The sequence below is a fragment of the Sebastes fasciatus genome, chromosome 12 (genome assembly GCF_043250625.1).
Source record: "Sebastes fasciatus isolate fSebFas1 chromosome 12, fSebFas1.pri, whole genome shotgun sequence".
NCBI classification, from domain to species: Eukaryota; Metazoa; Chordata; class Actinopteri; order Perciformes; family Sebastidae; genus Sebastes; species Sebastes fasciatus.
This window is the reverse complement of record NC_133806.1, coordinates 26,359,582-26,381,547: the sequence shown is the minus strand read 5'-3', so window position 1 is coordinate 26,381,547 and position 21,966 is coordinate 26,359,582. Positions and strand designations below refer to the sequence as shown.

Sequence of the window (21,966 nt, the reverse complement as noted above, 5' to 3'; positions counted from 1 at the left end):
AAAGTTGCAGAGAAACCGACATAAGGCAATGTGACAGCAGTTCAGTAGGGAGCTGGATGTATATGAGAGAGATGACAGCAGAAGGATGGAGGAGAGGGAATCTAAAGTCTCTCCTCCAAACATCATCTCTGAGCTCCTGATGGGACTTCCCGCATCACAACACTGTTGGACTGGATCTAAATATCTTTTTTTGTGTTGTCCTGTGTGCTGAACATGAACGATGATTGACGCGCCCGAGCCGTTGGCAGACGCCACTTCCCCCAGTCCCTTTGAACGTATAAGGGCTGACCCTCTTTGGGACTGTGAGAGACAGTCCTGCTGCACATTGAAAAAGTTTTGGGAAGCTGCTGTTTATTCCGCGCTTTTCCGAGTTGAAGAAGTTATTAACCAGACATTCATTTGCCAAGCAAACCATTTCGTCTTCGTCCCTGAAGCTTTTTCTCTTGTAGAATTGTAGAGACACGCAGTTTGAAAAAGGTTAACAAAAAGTTTTCAAGTGTACAACGTATCCTCATACAAGGGGTTTGTACTTTTCTTCTTAAGAAAACTCTTTTTGCTTTGCATTTTCTTACAAATGTCCAGCAACATGTGTCAATTTCCACTTGTTACATGCATACAGTCTTTTCAAAATAAACTTGTCTTCATATGAAACTACTTGGTTAGGTTTAGGCAACAAAACTACTTAGTTAGGTTTAGGAAAAGATTGTGGTTTGGGTTAAGGTATACATCCACCCCAACCTCCTCCCTACACGATGTTCGCCGCTCTTTATACTTCCTGGTTCACGATTACATGGATTAGATATGAATTGAGTTTGTGGGATGTTTACAAATTACAGTGCATTACTTTTTATAGCTACAGTGTATGAAAACAGCCTGAAGTGTGGAGTGGCGTCATTACTGCCCTTTGTGGCGCACAGGCAAAAATCACCCAGTTACCAAAGTTGTAGTTCATATATGAGAAAGTAAATGTTCTTAACTCTACAGTATTTCCTCTGTCAGCTCCTTTAGTTCGCTTTGTTTGTTCAGGTGAGATCGATGACATTATAGTGCATTTCTTTACTTCGCTGTTCACCGACACGCCTCCTTATGATTGAGTTCAAAAAGTTCTCTGTAAAATCCAACCTGAGGGCGACACTGAATCAAAGGGACGGATTAAAGATCCTTGAACTCCGAGGAAAGATGCTTGAACACGATAATCTCGCTCCTCTAACGTTAAAACTGTGATGCAGTTCACTGGAGGTGAAAATTTAATCTAATCAACGACAGGAAGATTACCCAAAAAATACAAGGGGTTGTGGGTTAGAAGCAAATGGATGTAATATCTTATGGATGGGAAGCTGAGCAGAACAAAATGGAGCTCATATTCATGTGTTCCTTCACGCGTTCTTAACCGGTCGAACTAGCTAAACTTTGTGTCAGAATCACCTCAGCAAATAAAAAATACATAACGCAGAAACCGACAAAAGCAGAAATAAAGACAGAAACTTAACATCATTTTACACTCATTTCTTGTCCGACTGAGATGTGAAAGAACCCAGAAAAATTATGCCACGCTTAAGAGCTCAAACACGTCCGGCCTTCTATGGAAATGACTGCTCAGCATTCGGCTTTTCAGCCCTTTCGTCATCTTCCACTCGTCTTCCTCGCTCCGGGCCGGCTGCAGCCCCCGAGTCGGACATTCCTCTGCAGTTTTGTATGCATGCATGCATGTGTTCACTGAGTCCTGGCTCGCATCAGGGATCAGCTCACCGTTCAGGCTGCAGGGCATATTTCCTTTAGCTGAGGAGGCCGAGTGGAAGTAAGGATATGAGGGACGGCTGAGCTGTAAAGAGGCTGTTGTTCAGGCACCTGGGTGCTGGACACTGGATGAGTGAAAACCTCCTGCAGAAATTCCCCAAAAATGTACTTTTGATAGTCAGCAATATATAGATGATTTAGCTACCCTAATGCTACATGTCCACAGCCTCCGTCCTTTCCGCGCTTCCCATTCATTGTCTATGTAAGCAGCCGTGCTATGCATTCTGGTAGCGTGGCGGCAGTATTCGAATGACGGGGCGTCATGTTGGCCACTCCTCATTTGCATAAAGTTGAGGTTTAGGCTACTTTATGCAAATCACGGTCCGACATGACTCGCCGCCTCCGGAAACTCCTGAGAAACTTTTAAACTAATCGTTGTCGATCCAAAATATAGACAGATTCAGCAACTGCATGGCAGTATAAGAGAAGACATTTTCCAAATGAGCCGCCATGTTGGTTCTGGTTTGAAAGCTGTGATAAGCAGCACTATAGGGACAGCTTTCAACCAATCAGAAAACATCGACATGGTCAGGTTTAGCAAACAAAAGTACTTGGTTAGGTACCTTATAGAAATCACGGGCGTCCGGTGCAACTCGCCGCTTCTGGAAACTCCCGAGAAACTTTTAAACTAACCGTTGTCGATCCAAAATATAGACAGATTCAGCAACTGCATGGCTTTTTTTTCTCACATAAAATGTTTTCAGAAACACATTTCGGTGAACTATTTTCATTATATAAGAGAAGAAAGTATCCAAACAAGCCGCCATGTTGGTTCCGGTTTGAAAGCTGGGAGCAGCAGCCCACGAGGGAAAGTGTTCGTCCAATCAGGGGTGCCTTGTGTTTAGTGGCAGCTCATCAAATGTCCAGTAGCTTGGAAGCCAGTCGCACAGCAGTTCGGGAAATAGGCACAAAATTGAATGTATTGATTCGTGTATATAGACATGAATTTCACAGTTTTTTCGTGATGGTCAACACAAAATCAATTTGTATATAATTCACGTAATTGTGAACCAGGAAGTATACAGAGTGGCGAACGCCACGCTTGAAGGAGGTTGAGGTAGATGGTGGGTCAAAAAACACAGGACTTTCACCAGGAGACCGGCGTTTGTGTCCCATGTGAAACCGCAAGTCAAAGTCGATTTATTTGTCACGTTACAGCACTTCCGGTGTTATTTTAACCAAAACCGCGATCATTTCCTAAAGCTAACTAAGTATTTTTTGTCACGTAACTTCCATACTTAAGTAACGCCACTTCCGCAATTATTTTAATCCAATTGGTTTTGTTGCCTAAGCCTAACCAAGTCGATCTTTTTCTAAACCTATCTAAGGACAACCTGCTGGACATTCTTCTGAAAACGCGCAAAAAATATGTTGAAAGTCGTGCTGAGCGTCACAAATTAATGTGAAATAATTTGTGTCTATGTACCTGAATCAAATAGATTAAATTTTGTGGCCAGTTCACAGATTGCTGTGAGACTGTTGTATATTCAGGTCCAGTATTTTGTCTCTTTGGTAGGAGGACTGTGGGTAGAACCAACAACAACAGTAACTCTGGTAACAGCCTTCATTAACCAGAGGCGGTGCAGCTCTACTTAGACTACATACTATATCTTAACATTAATTAAATGTCATTATTCTGGTGTCAGTGACCTTTCATCAGCCTGGAGGACCCAGGGAGACATTTCTTTTCCCATCCTCCCTCCTCCCTCCTGGTTGAGGTTGAGTTTTTACAGTTTTTGCCCCGGCTGACACATGTGCTGACCGCCGGCGCTGCATCTGAACGTGTTGATGTTTATCATGATAATGGGACAGATTTCATTTCACTTTCATACGCGGCCCACAGCCCAGCATATGTAAAACAACAGACAGAAATAGACGTGATTATTCTGGAATTATGAGCGGACTGAAGACTGAAGAGCAGCGATGCAGAAGAAGACGGACAGAGGAGCACTGAGCTGGAAGACTCCTCTTCTCCTTCATCACCTTCTTAACTTTATTCCTTCCCTCCACCTCATTTGTCTTACTCTCACTTTATTTTTTATCCTCCTCTTCCTCCATCCTCTCTCCCTCTTTCAACTCCTCTCTTTCTCCTCCTCCCTTTGTGTTTTTAACCCTCTGAGTCCCACAATACTGTAGACCCGTATTAGTATTTTTTAGAGGGGTACAGTGGGTCTTTATGGGGAGATAGCAGGTCAGCAGTAGATGTCACATAGAAGTGGTGTACATCATCTGAAAGCTGGGAACCTGAAGATTAATTTGAGATACAGCTCATTATGATAGAAGTATAAGATTTCCATTCCCATGCTCTATTACTGTATGTCTCATAAGTTGTTGCAGCAATTTTTGGCTTGATACCATTTGTTACACAGATTTAGTGCTAAATTTAACCATTTTTTACCACTGGAGAATTGATAAAAATGATCAATAATCCCTAAAAAATACCACATTAAGACACCAAGACCTTGAGGAAAACCATAGAAAAAGCCATACTGTGATTTGGGATTAAAAACTTTTGACATTTGGAGATTTCTGCAAGAATTGCATTTTTTGGCGATTGGATGGCGAGCACTTCTGTTGTGTAAAGTGCTCAGAAACCCCCCTATTGTCAATCTAGGTAGGAAAGCCATCCATCCTCTGAATGCTCTAGGTCTCTAGTTTGTGGCTGTAAAGTTTTATGAGGCTGTGATTATCCTAGAGGTCCTCACAGGTCAATTTATACAGTGAGGTCAAGTTTAAAAAAATGGTCTCACTACAAGGAAATGAAATATGCAGAAATATTCAAATACACTATTTTAGAATAGGTGAAAATAATACATTTATACTACATTCAAAAAACTGCATGTGATTACCATAAAGTGGGCATGTCTGTAAAGGGGAGACTCGTGGGTACCCATAGAACCCATTTTCATTCACACATCTTGAGGTCAGAGGTCAAGGGACCCCTTTGAAAATGGCCATGCCAGTTTTTCCTCGCTAAAATTTAGCGTAACTTTGGAGCGTTATTTAACCTCCTTCCTGACAAGCTGGTATGACATGGTTGGTACCAATGGATTCATTCGGTTTTATAGTTTCATATGATACCAGTATCTTCATTCTAGCTCTAAAACTGAACCTCTCCTTCCTCCTCTCATTCCCTCTCCGTCTTTCAGTTTGTTGACAGACCTTCAGAGACATTATAAAAAGACAGATGAAGACGCTGTCGTGTTTTCACCTCCTCCTCCTCGGTCTCCTCCTCCTCGGTCTCCTCCTCATCCCTCTCTCTTCTTCCTTTGTCTCTGTGAAGTGAAGTTTTCTCTCTTGTTCGGGCTGTTGTCTCTCTTCGCCGCGGTGAAACAAAACAGGAGCCAAAACAACAGCGAACGCCGAAGCACCTTCAAACCGAACAAATCCCTCCTCAGAACCAGACAACATGAAGAGAGACGTAAAGGAAGAAGACTCGCAGATGCAGACAAACATATGTGTGTGTGTGTGTGTGTGTGTGTGTGTGTGTGTGTGTGTGTGTGTGTGTGTGTATTTTTGACTGGGCGAACGGGAGTTCCTGCTGTGCGGATGTTGCCGTGTGATCTTCTGAAAGTTTTGTTGTTTTATTTTGGAGGAGCCGCTTGCCTTCCTCTCTTCCTCGCTGTCACTCCTTCACTCCCGTCATCTCGTCGAGCGGCGGCGCTGCGGAGATGAAAGATGTGAAAACACAACAGATGTTTTACAGAAATGTCACCTTGTCCCCTTCGGCTGAGAGCGGCTCGGCTTTCATGCCACAGTCTGAACAAGTGGAGCTAGCTTAGCTAACAAGCTGCGTTACTACAAAGCCAAGGCAGACAACAATAGCAGCCGGTCACAGCGCAAGCTAACGAAATGAAGCTGCAACTAAAATACACAAAACAACAGCTGCTTCCAGACTTTATACAGCAGGAAATAAACACCTGGATGCACACAATATTGGCTCAAAATGATCATTTGAAAGTTGATGTTACTGCTAACGTATCCTTAATAATGGTACATCCTCAAGTACTAGCGTTACGTTAGCAGCAGTAACTGGATCTACTGGTTGGTGGATAGATTCTGAGTTTGGTTCACTGCCTGCAGCTCTTCTAAGAACCACAGCAGACCTTGTTCAACAAGTGTTTCTATCGTTGGTTTGTTTCCAACTTTATTGTTGGTTTCACTTCGGTATAAAGTTGGTGTTCGTTTGTTCTTTGGTAGTTTTAAGGGTCCTTTCACACCTGCCTTGTTTGGTACAGACTTTCAGACTTTTCACTTTGATCCGAAACCAAATTACAGATGTGAAACCTCCTCGGACCCCGGTCCACACCAAACAGCCGAATCTCGGTCCAACGAAAGAGGTGGTCTCAGTGCGGATCAAACTGAATCATGGTTCTGTTCATTTTCGGGTGAATTTTTTATGGGGGGAAAGGACTTTCAGACCAATTACATTTAACTGACATTTGGTCCGACGAGTTTATAAAGAGACAAAGGTGATGATGACAGGACGCAGGTGAAGCCGTGCCAAGTTCCTTTTACTCGCCAGGTGTGGTTACACATTTTGACAAATAAACAGTTAATCGGTTAGATTCTCCACAATTCAATCGTCCATTTCATTTTACGGAAACCATGAGCACCAAAGTATAATTCATTCAGATTTACCGACATGGTAAACAAGAGAGACGAAAAAAATAAGTAGTCATATGTTTGTTTTCGTTACCTTGCTGGTAACAAGATAAAAGCGTCCCCACCTTTCTCTGTTTAGTTTTCACCCCTTTTCCATTTCGGTACACCGTATAGGCTCGTCGCTGACGAGACGGTGGGTTTTAAGAGGGTTCAGAGAGGTGTTGTGTTGGATCAAATTAATTATTCGTAATTGATGTGTTATTCCATAGTGTAATTTTTATACCAGTAATATTCATACAGGTTTAAATAAGCAATTTGATAGTGTTTCCCATCTTTACTGAGCAAGACTTTTGTGTGAAAGGAATTAAAGGTCAGTCGCACATCAACGCCGGCTGAGTTCAGTGTTTGAAGCAAATAAAAGCTATTAAATGCAGTTTTACGGTATAGAACTATTAGTAGAGTTCATTAGTGTGCTCGCTTCGTTGCAATATGAAACCAAAACTAACTGGATCAAATATATATAATATAACAAAAACAAAGAACTTTGTTTCAACCTTTTAGGTGTTAAAAGGCTCTAAGTTCTCAGACTGGTCACATAATTGATATAAAGTGGATGTTTCAGTCTGTGTATGTAAGCAGGAGCTGTACTGTTTCTGGAGAAAACACATTTTTGTTGCAACAGATTAAAGACTTTCATTTAAAACTAATGAATAAAATTCATCACCGTGAAAAACAATCAGCACCAGCAGACTTCCTGTTTTCCTTCTCTTATTTACTGGCTCTAATAAGCTCTTTGTTGCGGGTCACTGAACTTCCTCCCAGCTATTTAACTGTAATGTTTGATTTTGTTCTTTTAGGTTAAAGTAAAACTCTTACCATGCTTATGTAATAAAGACACTACTGGCATATTTTACATCTTTCTCTCGTCTCCATCCTCCAGGTGATGACTGGTACCTGTGCAGGTTGACTCTGAGCATGCCCAGCCAGGCCAACCTGCAGTGGCTCATGTTTCCCTCGCCGTACCTGGGTGCTGTTGGTCCTGACGCCACGCCTGGCTCTGTCGTGTACCGACTGTCGGCACGGCAACGAGACGGGATGCTGGGACAACCCCAGTTCCTCCTATTGGATGGTGAGTAGACTATTTTATCTTTTATTTTCTACATTTCTTTTATTATAAAAGTGTTACCAAAATGTGTTTTCGGACCCACAGTCCCCTTCTGATATGTGCCGTATATGTATAAATGTGTTACCTACCACAACCAAACCTCCTTGTTATACCAGTCATATTTCCTAAAACCTGTTTGTTCCGTGCTCTTATCTGCTGCCTGGATCTGTAATTAGGTCCACTGCTGCTCCGCCAGGCACTGTGTGACAAACCTGTTTTGTTCAAAGGAGCGATTTATAAATAAAATTTAACTTGTTGAATTTCAATTACCGTCAAGTGGGAGAGGGAGAGAAAAACGCACATAAACGGCATGGAGCTGTGCTGTTAATCGCTCCCTGGGGCAAAGAAAGCTCCCAGATTCGGGAATAATAGGAAAGTCTCTGGAGAGGCAGCGAGTGGGAGGGTGGGCGGATGGGCGCCGGTGGCTGTGGATTCTTTATTTTTTATATTATTCTAGAGGAGAGATATTTTGAGAGCTAATTTCCAATGCTTTCATATTAAGAGCTTCTGACTTCCCTTTGGCGTAATGTGACTACATGTGTACCAACGAATAATCCAATAATTTACATTAAAATGGTTTTTAATATCATGCCAATATGGAAATATATTCAGGCAGTGTGTGTGAAGCCAATTAGTAGCATTAATGTGATTTTACTCACTTTGAGGATCTTAAATTTGCTGCGGAGGGAAAGTGCTTCTTTTAAAAAGTTGTTGTGCAACAAAAATTATTTCAAAATAGTTACATTTCTATACTGTTCTTTATTATAGCCTTCTAATTTACACTAAAGGAATAAATTTGGAATGCAGATTAATGAATAATGTGTTGCGTGTTCCGCGATAACGCAAATTTGTTATAACGCCACTGATTTTTTTAATGTATTATCTCAACTTGTGATTTTTAGGTTGTAGCGGGCTCAGTTTTAAAGCTAGAATGAAGATACTGTATCATATGAAACTAGAAAACCTCAGGAATACATTGGTACCAACCATGTTATACTAACCTGTTGCGAAAGAGCTCTAAAGTTACACTAAACTTTAGCGAGGAAAACTTTAAAAGTTAGCTTAACAACTGAATGGAAACATGACTAATGTCCTTGTTTGAGTCCAGCTTGGGACTTTGGTTGCATGTTATTAGTTGAATGTCTTTTCTCTCATGTGCTGTGAACTCTCTAAAAAATGCATAAAATACCTCCCCAAATACTTCACATTACTAATACATTATCAGAAACAAACGGGAAGTCTTGGAGTGAGACTCAGATGAACTCGTGTCAGAAAAATCTCTCCACAAATAGACGGAGCAGGAGGAGATGATTGACAGGTTGAATGCAGCTGCTGCTGGTTTAAAACCCCTCTGGTCAACAGCTGCTCTTCCTTTATTCCTCTTCTCCATCCTTCCTTCCCTTACTCCTTCTTACTTCCTAAAAAACAAACCCACACTGAGCTCTGAGTCTTCAGAGAGTCAACCAGTTCACTCACACTATCTATCTATCGATCTATCTATCTATCTATCTATCTGTCCATCATCCGTCCGTCCATCAATCAATCTATCTATCTATCTATCTATCTATCTATCTATCTATCTATCTATCTATCTATCTATCTATCTATCTATCTATCTATCTTTCTATCTATCTAGCTATTGTTCTATCTATCTAGTAAGCTATCTATCTATCTATCTAGCTATCATTCTATCTATCTATCTATCTATATTTATATCTGTCTATCTATGGGCTATTTGGCTATCTATCTAGTTGCCAAAACACGTGCATTTTGCATGAATGAATGAGAAATTCAAATCAGTTGTGAACAACAAACTAGTTGTTCAGAGATTTTAACTTGTTGTTTTGAAAAAAGAATTGATCCAAAGCGAATTGAAAGTTTTATCGAGGGTTTCAGGGGCTATGACTTCATCTCTGTGTATCATTGTTGTGAGATAGAAGTGAGCAGATTATACTGAGGTGTAACAGTGATGCTGATATTTGAAATCAAACATACGTGACATCAGCACTCTACTTTTTTAAACGTCACATGTCTCATCTGACTCTCCGTCCGTCCAGGTGGGGAGGAGTGCTTCGAGGTGGACCGTCGCTCTGGTGAGATCAGCACCACGGGACGACCTCTGACCCCCAGTAAGGAGTACCTGCTGAGGGTTCAGGCGATGGACGGGAGCGGTCGTAAAGGCCCGCCAGCGACAGTGGCCATCCTGGCCGGCTACCGGCCACCACAGTTCACCAACGCCACCTACAGCCTGAACGTACCGGAGAACGCGCATGTCGGCCAACCGTGAGTCAAAATCAGCTCAGTCTATATTATCATGTTCATTATTGAAGATGTTCAATGTTTGGTGTCAAAGCAGGAAGAAGTGTGACGTTGATGTGGTGAGGTGTTAGTGATAGTATAGAAAGAAAGGAAAGAATAGGAGATTAACTTTGTATTTTCCTAAATAGATTGGGTAGTGAAGATATGATTCATTAAAAACAATTTGGCATTAAACAGTCAAAAATGTCATCATTTATCCAGTGGGCAACCTCCGGGTCTGAGAAGGGAAGTCAATGCTGAAGTGCCTTAAACTTGCATTATTTCTAATAGCCAGCAGGGGGCGACTCCTCTGGTTGCTAAAAGAAGTCTGGTTGTAAAGAAGTCCATGAGAAAATGAGCCTACTTCTCACTTGATTTATTACCTCAGTAAACATTGTAAACATGAGTTTATGGTCTCAATCGCTAGTTTCAAGTCTTCTTCAATACAGCATGATGTTCATTTAGTAAATTATGGTCCCATTTAGAGTCAAATAGACCATAAAGCAGGGGATGCTTTAGGGCTTAGTGGCTACCTTGTGATTGACAGGTTGCCACCACGGCCGGTCTGGGAGTTGTCCGTGTTTTCGTCTTTAACCATTTCACAGTGTGTTTTCAGTTCATCAAAGTTAATTATTACATTTTTGGTCGCCTAAAAAATGTCTTATTCAGCCTTCAGTTGTACTTAGCTCCACCCTCTCAAAATATTCCTGGTTGCCAAAAAAACCAAGATGGCGACGGCTAAAACGGTTATCATTTTGTGTTGATTTTGTCAGTCCCTTCAGACAAAAGCGGTAGTGTTTCTGAGCACCAGAGTCCCTTTAGATAACCTCTAATTTTACTGCTGCAGGGTCTGACAGTCTGCCCCGCACAGTCCTGGTTCTGGTTCTCCCGTAGCTCCCTTCCCTCCAGCGGGCCCAGCAATATGGTCTGGGCCTCCAGCATCATGGTGTGGGAGTTGGATCCCACCACGGACTGGCGGAGTTGTTTTCCCGGTGCTCCGATTACAACGAGAATGTGACGTGTTATTTACAAAAGATGGATCCTTTCTAGCCATAACCATGCCGAACTCAAGGCTTGAGAATCGTAGTCCACAAACCAATGGATGATGTCACGGTGACTATGTCCACTTGATATACAGTCTATGTGTTTAACGTTCAGGGTTTTTCAGAATTGTATCGTTATTCTGTTTGGTGAGGTTGTGTTTCTACATGCGTCAAGATTGTGTTTTCCAAACTTTAGGTACATTTTTGACACCATCAACAGCGTTTGGAAAATGTCAAAAATGTACTATTATGAAGTGAAGAAAAGCAGTTTGACTTTTTGGAGAAAGTCTTGTGTTTTCAGAAAGAATCTGAAAACAAAATATACTATAATGTTATTTTAACTGTGAGGGTGCAGGTCGTATCCACGCAGACCCTCTGCTTCCTGCGGTTAGTTTTGGTCGACGTGTACGGAACTTCCTTCTACCTCCGCATAGACTCAAATAAAGCAAATATATCGATTCTGGTATTAAAAAAATCTATTTAAAAATCGTAATAAGAAAAATCGCGATACATAGGTGAATGGATCCCACCCCTAACGAGGACGGACAAGAAGGCGGACTGAGGAAGACCCGTAATCATCTGCCCACAGGTCAGCAGAAAGCTGCTCCACATTCCTGTTTTCGGACAGACTTTATAAAGTGAAGAGGAGCTGTGACGTGCTGGTCCAGCTCCACAAGTCTGCAGCCTTCATGGATTATTGTGCACTCACACAACCTGGTTAATCAATTACACTAACACACACACACATGAGGACATAACCACACATAAAAGGGGACACGATGGAGGCAGAGACACACATACAGAAATGCACACACAGACACCCACACTCTCTGCTCACAGGGTGGCATGGATACTTGGATATTAATACAATGTGCTTTGCGCCAGCAGCCCTGAGGGACACACACACACACACACACACACACACTCCCCTTCATGTTTATCCAGACCTCGCTTTTAATAAATATTTGAATTTGCCACACTTTCAAATTCTCAGCCTCAGGCCACCCTCATACATCTGGGTCCTCTTCATCCCCCCCACCCCCCGTCTTCTCCTCATCTCCTCCCTCCTTCCCTTCCTCCCTCCATCCTCTTCTCCTCCTCCTCCTCCCCTTCTTCTGTCCCTCTCTCTCCTCACCCCTCGTCCTCCACCACCTCCTCCTCCTCTTTCTTCTTTTGTCTCGCTCTACAGGGCTCATCTTTTCATGCATCACATGACATGCAAAGCTAAGAACACACATACACACACACTGAGTATTTGAGGCAGTGGCATGTAAATGATGTTTCTGTAAATATGGAGGAGGACAAAAACACAAACAGACACTTGTGTTCATAAACACACAGAGGAAAACACTTAAAATACCAGATATATAATACTACAAGTACTGCATCTCTAGATAACACTACCAGTAGTAGTGGTGGTGTCATCTATAGTATTTCTACACAAAATATAAAAAAGAAATATGCAGAAAACAAACAATATGACATAAGTGAATCGATTATTTTCCCACACCTAGTTGTTTCTGTATGTGTTTTACTTAGTTTACTTACTCATTTTAAGCCCAACCATGAAGTTTTCTCTTACCCTAACTATGTTTTTCTTGCCTGAACCCAACTGGCCACACTCCTCACAGCTCATTTTAAAGCTGTCGTTCTTTTTTTTAACCTGAAAACTGCAGTATTTATATTCTTTATTGTTGCTGCTGTCCCTGTAACTGCTGCCTTTGTGTCTCTGTCCATGCAGAGTCTCGGTGGTTCAGGCCGTCTCTTTCCAGAAGAAGAGTCTGTCCTACATGCTGCTGGTGAATCCTGGGAATCTGTTTAGCATCAACCAGGCGAGCGGAGCGCTCAGCCTCACCAGGACCGTGGACTACGAGAGCGGACACAACCTCCACACCCTGCAGGTCCGCGCCTCCGAACTCGACACCAGCCTCAGCGGCGTAGCAGAGGTACGCTCAACACATGCTCACTTATATACAAATGTAGTCAGGTTTATCATTATTGATTATTAATATTTCTTTAGCTGTTGCAGAAAATGTTTGGAAAGAATTTATCATTTCTGCTGACTGGTGGGGAGTTGAAAGTATTTTAATCGCTCTCATGTCGACACACTATTATGGTTAATCAGGTTCAAACCACCTGGGTCACAAACGTCAGCCCAGTGTTGTAAAGGCAGCCTGTCCTCCCGCAAAATACAACCGTTTAGTTAGGAGGCGACCTCTAGTGGCCGTAGTAATTATGATGGGAGCAAACCCGGAAGTCAAGTGACGTAGTATAAAGATGAAGTCTGCATAGGGTATGTTTACTTACGTCCGTAAATGTTACGTGACGTCACGAGAATACGTCACTACGTCACTTACGTACATGGTTTACGTAGTTATTTTAACCCCAACCATGATCTTTTTCCTTAATCATCCTCCTAGTTTTGTTGCCTAAACCTAAACCACGTCTACTATACGTCACTTACGTCCGTCACTTACGTACGTCACGAATTGGAGGACTTGTTGTGTAACGGGTATCACGGTCCCTCTCCCCATGATAAACAGAATAAATCCACATTAACAGCCGTACGACTCATCAAACTGGCATTCGAAGAAGGCGTTGACCCACTGGACTGTTGCACATGCCGTTCTCATAAATTTAAAATGAGAGAAAGTGCCGCCGCTGAATCAGACGCCGTGATGCAACTATTTCATTTCACTGTTTATTCTGCTTGTGTGCTCATTATGCATGCGTGAAAACTAAACACACAGCGCTGTTTGCCTCATTTCAACCGGCGTCCTGTGAAGCTCTCATGATTAAAACTCAGCAGATCAAAGCTGCGTTCAAACCCTCAATGATCAGATGTGATCAGTTTGTGATCAGCAGTTTCAGCTTGTTTGAGTTTGTTACAGAGTTTGCAGCCTTGTGGATGCAGCACACACACACTAAACAGGGCTTCAGACTAACTCTTCACATTGGTTGCACTGGTGCGCCAGCACATAATTTAGGTGCACCCAAAATTTTTCACCACGCCTTTTGCCGCCACAATAATACATTTTAAGTGTTTTGTCAGTTCCCATAGGCGTACAGTAGGGATGTCACCTTATCAGAAATTTAGTAGTCGATACCAATACCAGTGAAATTCCCCGATTCTCTACCAATTCGATACAACGGTAAAAAACAATAAATCCCATGTACTTCAACATCCACTCCTTTATTACCGTTTACATACTGGTTTTTGTTAGTAGGTTAAACAGGTCATAATCCCCTCTCTATTATCTATTTCTTATTTCTGTGAAAACATCTCCTTCAAACAACTGGAATTATACAAGTTTCTCACCAAAAACAACATTTTACAAGATTACATTTGAACACATCATGATATCATTAGAATTTACCTTCGCCCAATATCCATTTTTACTGAGTAGAGCCCGAATGCACCATAATGTAAATGAATGGCACCTCCCGTTAAGCTCTCGTCCTGCTGATTTCAACACAGATTTGTTGTTCACAGTGTAGCATTATCAGGGATTGTTGACTAGAAACCATTAATGCCGATCTCCGGATTGCATATTTTGACTGAATATTGGCCAATAACGATCAGTGGCTGATCAAACAGGCCATGTGAAACGGCAAGCCTAGAGGGCTAAAATACAATGGCAAAAGGCGAAGCGAACGTGAAGCGCTTTGTGTTCACAATGCACAGATTAAGCGAACCACAACGCAGACTTAAAGCGAACCAAACTCAGACCGAGGTGGTCTCAGTTCTGTTCGTTTCAGAGGGGTCTGAGTTTTTTTTGAGTGTTCACATATAGCAAAAAATGTTGACTAATCACTTTGAGTCCGTTTGGAGGGCTGAAAGGGAAGTGTGAAAACACCCTTTAGTCGCACTCGACAGATTTTTGGTCGCATATGTGACCAAAATAGTGTCATTCTGGAGCCCTGCTAAACATAGTGCTAAGTGCAGAAACCTGGCTGCTAAGTCTTGACTCCCATTCTCACAGTAAGCTCCAAAGACTTCATACAGCAGATAGCCACATCTGTTCACATTAACACTCACACACACATGCTCACACGTGCACACACACCTACACACCCACATTATTACCTGCTCTCAGCGTCCAGATGGTTGGAACAGGCAGAGAATAGCTGCTAAACTACCAGCGTCCCCCAAAGGCCTCTGCTGCTCTTTAAGCTCGGCTGGCTGATTCACTCTAAAGGCCTCGTGTTCATGTGTTTGTTTGTGTGTGTGTGTGTGTATGTGTATGTGTATGTGTATTTGTGTTAGCCAGGTGTGTAGAAAGCAGCCTCCTCAGCAGCGCTAATGTTACATCTTACTGTAGCATCTGCAGTTTCCGTTGCCTTCAGCTTTTGCAGACATTTTAAAGCATGAGCTTGTAGTCACAGCTTCATACTTTCTCTCTAACAGTCGTCTTCTGACAGTCACTGAGCTGCAAATTAGTCACTTCACGGCCCCAACAAAGCGTAAAGATTTAAAAAATAAAGTGTTCCAGTCACAAGCAGGAGTTTTGTCTTTCGCCAACTTTAAAATCACTTGCAGATCATTACACGGCCGTCATTTTGACAGATAACAAAGTAATTGCTCACACTGTAGCATAATTATAAAATTAGACAGTTAAAAACAGCCAGCGAGCAGACGGCTCAGGCTTAGAGAAAGCAGCAGTGACAAATAGCGACAGTCCCAACTCAAGGTCCATTACTAGCTGTTTCTGGAGCTTTTAGCCATGTCACACATAAAAGCAGCCGTGCATCTAAATCTGCTCAGCGTGCCCCTCCGCTGCCCTGCTGTTATTACTGAACAGGTGGTGTGTCCAAGGTTCAGGACTGCGTAGGAAATCTGTGCTCAGGTGGTCAGGTCGGCAGCCTCGCCGGTTAAATCAGGCTTTATGGGAATGGAAAATAGAGTGAGCTCCAGTGGCTCGGGATAGTGGGTGAACTGGACGGGAGCGGGGGAGAGGCGACGGCGCCGAGGCGACAGGATTTAGGAGGTTTAAAGGAGAGAAAGAAATCAGAAGGAAATGGGTTTCTCTCCTGGAGCAGGAGACATTTGTCTTCATCATGTTTGCATGAGTTATTTTGGAAAACGGGAACGTCGAGGCTCTAAGGCCAAAGTCTTTCCAATTAATAAAGCACCAAAACTTCTGAGGAGTCAAGATATTACTACTTTATAAGATCAAGTTATTATCAGATCTGGGGCTTGAACTCAAAGCTCGGCTATCACGCTTCATCTACTCGACAGTTGTTTATAATAACCAGAGCAATGTGTTGTTTGTGGTGGTCAACGTGGGGGTTGAGACCCTCCCAGGGCTCACAAGATGAGATAGGAAATATTTGTTTTTTCTCTTGTGAAATGCTGGACAGAATAAAGTGCTGGTCAGATTGTCCACCAGCGTCTGAAACCTCATTCCTGAAGGCAGAATCAGCTGTTTCAGTCCAAAAGTTTTTTAGTTTTTTAGGTGTGTCATCTTTCCAAATACATGTTTTCACAGTTTGATACTTCAACTGTTTTACAACAAAATGATGTTTTAAATTAACAAACATCGTATGTATGATTCATGGTGCAATTCAAACGGGATCAAAAAATGATTTATCTCTCTCTGTTGACTACTGTTCATATCTTTTCCGAAATAAGGTCCCATGGTGGTCTGGAAGGGGCGGGACTTCGCCTCTCTATTAAGCCACCATATTAATGAGATATAAACTCTGCAGGTTGTCGTCCACATTACGGATGAAAACGACTGCACGCCAGAGTTCCTCCACGCCATCTACACCAGAGACAACGTACCGGAGAGCACCGCACCTGGAACCTCCCTGCTGCAAGGTAACAGTGAACGCAACACCTGCGTGTGTGTGTGTGTGTGTGTGTGTGTGTGTGTGTGTGTGTGTGTGTGTGTGTGTGTGTGTGTGTGTGTGTGTGTGTGTGTGTGTGTGTGTGTGTGTGTGTGTGTGTGTGCGTGCGTGTGTGTGTGTGTTTGTGTATGTTGCAGCCATCTGTCGTAGCTGCTGGTGGCTGGTTGAGATCAAACAGTCCGACTTCAGCGAGGCTTTGCTCTGATTAGGCTGACAGCCAGCGACACACATACGCACACACACATGCAAGCACGCACGCACGCACTCCCGCACGCACGCACACACACACACCCACCCGCACAGACACACATTCAACAGTGTACAAACTAATGTATTTATAACATCCCTCTCCTCTTCCTCCTCTCTCTGTTCTCTCCTCATCTCTGTCCTCCCTGTCCTCCCTGTCTCTTCCTCCTCTCCCCTCCCTTTCCTTTCTTATGTCCTCCTCCTCCCTCTCTCGTCCTCTTCCTCCTCTCTCTGTTCTCTCCTCATCTCTGTCCTCCCTGTCCTCCCTGTCTCTTCCTCCTCTCCCCTCCCTTTCCTTTCTTATGTCCTCCTCCTCCCTCTCTCGTCCTCTTACTCCTCTTTCCCTCTTCTTACTCTCCTTTTCCTTTCTCCTCCTCCCCTTGTCCTACCCTGTCCTCCTCTGCCTCTCCTCTGCCTCTTGTCCTCCTCCCACTCTCTTCCTCTCCCTCTCCTCCTACTCCTCTTCCTTCTCTCCCTTTCGTCCTCCCCTCCTCCTTCTCCTCCTCCTCTTCTTCTCCTCTTCCTCCTCTCCCTTTTGTCCTCCCCTCCTCCTTCTCCTCCTCCTCTTCTTATCCTCTTCCTCCTCTCCCTTTCCTTTCTCCTCTCCTCCTCCTCCTCTTCTCCTCTTCTTCCTCCTCTGCCTCTCCTCCTCTTCCTCCTCTTCTCCTCTTCCTTTTCTCCTTTTCTCCCTCCCCCTCTCTTCCTCCTCCTCCTCCTCCTCCTCCTCCTCCTCCTCCTCCTCCTCCTCCTCCTCCTCCTCCTCCTCCTCATCTTTAGTTCTGGCCCGGGACTGTGACTCCGGAGTGAACTCGGAGCTCTCTTACTTCGTCCACGGCGACGACTTTGACATCACATCGGGGGGCGTGGTCAGCCCCGCCCGTCGCCTGGACTACGAGCGACCCAATCACGTCTACGAGTTCGTGGTGGTCGCCGTGGACGCGGGGACACCGCCCCGCACGGGCACCGCCTCCGTCCGCATCAGAGTGGCCAACAGCAACGACGAGGCGCCAGTTTTCTCCCAGAGCGCGTAGGACAGTTTCCTGTTTCACTCTTCATCCCCTTCTGTAGTTTAAATGGGACTTTATGTGATAATCAGCAGTCTGTCTGTCTCTCTGTGTCTCTCTCTCTCTCTCTCTCTCTCTCTCTCTCTCTCTCTCTCTCTTTCTCTCTCTCTCTCTCTCTCTCTCTCTCTCTCTCTCTCTGTCTCTCTCGCCCACAGAGTCAGGCTGCTAATTAAGTTGTTTTTAATTCTGAATCTATTTTTAATCTCCATCTGTTTTCACTCCGTCTTCACCTCTACTCTCACTCCTCTGTCTGTCTCCTTCACACCTTCTCCCTTTGTCTTCACTTTGTTTTCTTATTTCAAACTTTTCTCTACTTATTTCATCTAAACTTTCTCCTGTTAACTCCTCTCTTCTTTTCTTTCTCCTGCTCTCTTCCTCTTTTTTCTTGGATTAACCCTCCCTCTCTTTCTCTCTGTCAGATATAAGACCTTCCTCAGTGAGGACGCCGGTCCGGACACGCTGGTCGCCATCGTTCACGCCAACGACCCGGACGGAGACGCCGTCTCTTACGCCATCACTGGTGGCAACGAGGACAGCAACTTCCTGCTGGACAACCAGAAGGGTGAGAAAACATGGTTGTATTTTATATAAGGCTGTCAATCAATTCAAATATTTAATCACACATTATTTTATCTGTTCAAAATGTACCTTAAAGGGAGATTTGTCAAGTATTTAATACTCTTATCAACATGGGAGTCACAGGTACTGCATTTAGCATAAAAAATATGCTCAAATCATAACATAGCAAACCCAGGTCAGAGGTCAAGGGACCCCTTTGAAAATGGCCATGCCAGTTTTTCCTCGCCAATAGAATACCAATAGATTCCTCAGGTTTTCTACTTTCATATGATACCAGTATCTTCACTCTAGCTTTTTGACAGCCCTCATATATTATCATGTCATTCTTTTTTAACAGTAAAATAACTATTAACAAAGTTTAATTAACTCTCAATTTATATTTGTAAATGATGGTTATTATAAAGTGTTACCAAACTTTCAAATGGAACTAATAATTTAAAAAATAGCAGTGTTTGCAGTAGCAATGTAGTAGCACAGTTATAAATAGTAGTAGTAGCATTATTAGCAGCAACAGTACTTGTAGTTGAAGTTGTATTAATAGTTACTACTGTTAATGTAGTAGTAACAGATTAGTAGCAGTGGTAGTTGTAATTCACGTTGCAGTAGCGATAAAAGTACTGTCACTGAGGGAAAGATTATGGGTCCATTAACTGTTTAAAGGAGTAGTTCCAATATCTCATATATACAGTATACATATATCTCACTGTGGACAGACGGACAGACTCACGTCACATCATCACCTCTAACAAGAGTTATTATACAGATGTTGTTTGTTAGGTCGCATAAACACACAGTCACTGTCACACACATGCGGCTGCATTCACATCACAGCACACACAGTTAAGTGGCTGTTGCTGTGGTAACCAGTATTTGGGGATAAAGCTTGGTAGCTTTAAGGCCACACATACACACACACATACACACACACACACACACACACACACACACACACACATGTGCATGAATAAATAAATAAAAACACATGAATACAAATATTTATAATCACTATAGCTCACACACACACACACACACACACACACACACACACACACCGTTCTATTCAGTGTTTCTGGTAGGAGTGTGTATATGTTTACACACACACACACACCTCCGTCAATGCAACACATCACACCTGTATTCGTAAGTGTGAAGATAAACTTCATGTGCAGCAGTGTGATGCGCCGTCATGTTTTGCATGTTTATCTCTGCATGTGTGTGTGTGTCTCTAAGCCTCTCTGTCACCTTATCACCCAGCATGCACTGCTCCACTGCTCTGCCACATACACACCCACGCACACACACACACACACACGTACGCGTGTGTCCATGCACAAACAGATATGAACATGAGCATTTGCACATAAATTATGTATTAAGACTCTCACACACACACACTTACAGACACACACACACACACACACACACAGCAGCAGATGGCCTTTGGCTTGCTCCGCTGTTGTGCTTTGTCACTTCAAAGCGTTGTGAAGTATTTTCATGTAGATGTGTTCGCTCCCTCCCAGCCTGCGTGTCTCTATTCATGTTGCTACCAAAGCTGCTTATTTGTTTGTTTGTTTGCTCCGCTGCTCTGTTATGTTAATGAGGAAGTGATTGTTAGCGCAGAGAAATGTCACATTTGTTTTAGGTCTGAGATGGAATAATGTGGTTTTTTTTTTGCAGGCTGATATTTGTGCCGTCTGGTGACGCAGTGACGACCCACAGAGCTGTAAACATCATGTTTCAGCTCAACATGTCATTTGTATTCACACTGTTGTTGTTTTGGACACTTAGTAGAGCATGTAGAGCTGACACAATTCAGTCCCTCCAGGATTTCTCAGGCTTTTTTTGGGATTGTTGCAGCCTAAAATGCCTGATTTCGCGGCAGCTTGTCTAAAAAATTGCGATGCGTGTTGCGATGTTTTTAGGAACAAGTGGAAATTGCAAAAATAGTTGCGTTATATATGGGATAATGTACATCTACCACTTCACGTTGGGGTCTTGAATCCCCCTGTCGGGGTTCATTTCGCAACAGCTCACTATACATTATCCCGCTTATTACACGGCTACGTACTAAAGAAATCAATAATTTGACACAAAATATTGATTTACAAAATTATTTTATTGATTTAAAAATTATTTGGTTGCTTCCCCTAATAAAACTAGTCCATTCAACACGGTTAAAACTGCGTAGCAACGGTTGGAACTGAGTCCATAGCAACGTAACTCTAGTTTAAAATTAGCTTACTCATTAGCTTCACATTAAGCTGAACATTTCCATTGATGGTGAAGTGAGACGAGGTGAATGGGACTTCTCTGGGAATATTAATGTTGACGTTTCCGTCCTCATTCATCTATACGCGTCGGACAAGACGCATAAAATGACCGCAGCATCCGATTGAGATTTTCTGCCCCGTAACTGTCAGAGTCTGTTGACATTTTCTTTTCTATTAACCAGTCTTTAAACACTGCCATAGCCCATACCGTATTCAGTCAGGTTCATTATCTGAATGTCCAACAAAGATCATTACTGACCATCTAAACAGCATCTTTATAACACCTCTCTTGAATCCACTTCTGAACCAAAACGATCCTAAACAACATATCAAAGCAAACGTGCCTCTTTTATTAAATGAAAAAGAATCTAAGTGCAAACCAGACTGCTAAAATGAAATGGAGCACAAACATTTCTGCAGTTTGTTTTTATGATGACTTTGAGGACCTCTGCATAATCAGCTGCTCTCAGGTGTTTTCTTTCCTCTTTTCTCTTTATTTTCTATTAGCTGAAACATATTCTGAGTTTCCATCCAGAGGAGTCTGTTTACTGCAGACTGACCTCTGGCTGCAGCAAACATAACGCTTTAGTGCCTGTGAACTTAAAAGTAATTTAAACCAGAGAAAGTGGAAAACTTCACCAACGACCTCTGCTTCAAACAAGGTACTCGTCTAGCATAGTCTGAACCCCCCCCTCTGTGTGTGTGTGTGTGTGTGTGTGTGTGTGTGTGTGTGTGTGTGTGTGTGTGTGTGTGTGTGTGTGTGTGTGTGTGTGTGTGTGTTCAGGCATCATCAAGCTGCGGAGGAGCCCCCCTCCGAGGCTTAGGGGCCCGCAGTACGTTCTCAACATCACCGCCACGGACGACAACGCGTCTGGTGGACCGTACCCGCTCAGCAGCTCTGCCCAGGTCATCGTAGGGATTAACGACATCAACAACAACAAACCGCTCTTCCAGGAGGTGACTGAAGCTATCATTATGTTAGTTCAGGAGTTGGATTAAACACATTAAAAGCTCTGAGCAGTTTATGGTGTTTCTTATTGTGCTGTTTG

General features: G+C 43.0%; 1 protein-coding gene across 5 annotated transcripts in view; it reads left to right on the top strand.

Moving 5' to 3' along the window:
- The window catches only part of LOC141779560 (neural-cadherin), a 183,099-nt gene that overhangs the window by 102,212 nt on the left and 58,921 nt on the right, over positions 1–21,966 (top strand). For all 5 annotated transcript variants that reach the window (XM_074654446.1, XM_074654444.1, XM_074654442.1 and 2 more), the window contains 7 exons: positions 7,343–7,531; positions 9,625–9,850; positions 12,650–12,854; positions 16,618–16,729; positions 17,782–18,031; positions 18,488–18,630; positions 21,702–21,874. In XM_074654446.1, coding sequence (XP_074510547.1) covers positions 7,343–7,531; positions 9,625–9,850; positions 12,650–12,854; positions 16,618–16,729; positions 17,782–18,031; positions 18,488–18,630; positions 21,702–21,874 — 1,298 coding nt within the window. The remainder of the gene's footprint in view (positions 1–7,342; positions 7,532–9,624; positions 9,851–12,649; positions 12,855–16,617; positions 16,730–17,781; positions 18,032–18,487; positions 18,631–21,701; positions 21,875–21,966) is intronic.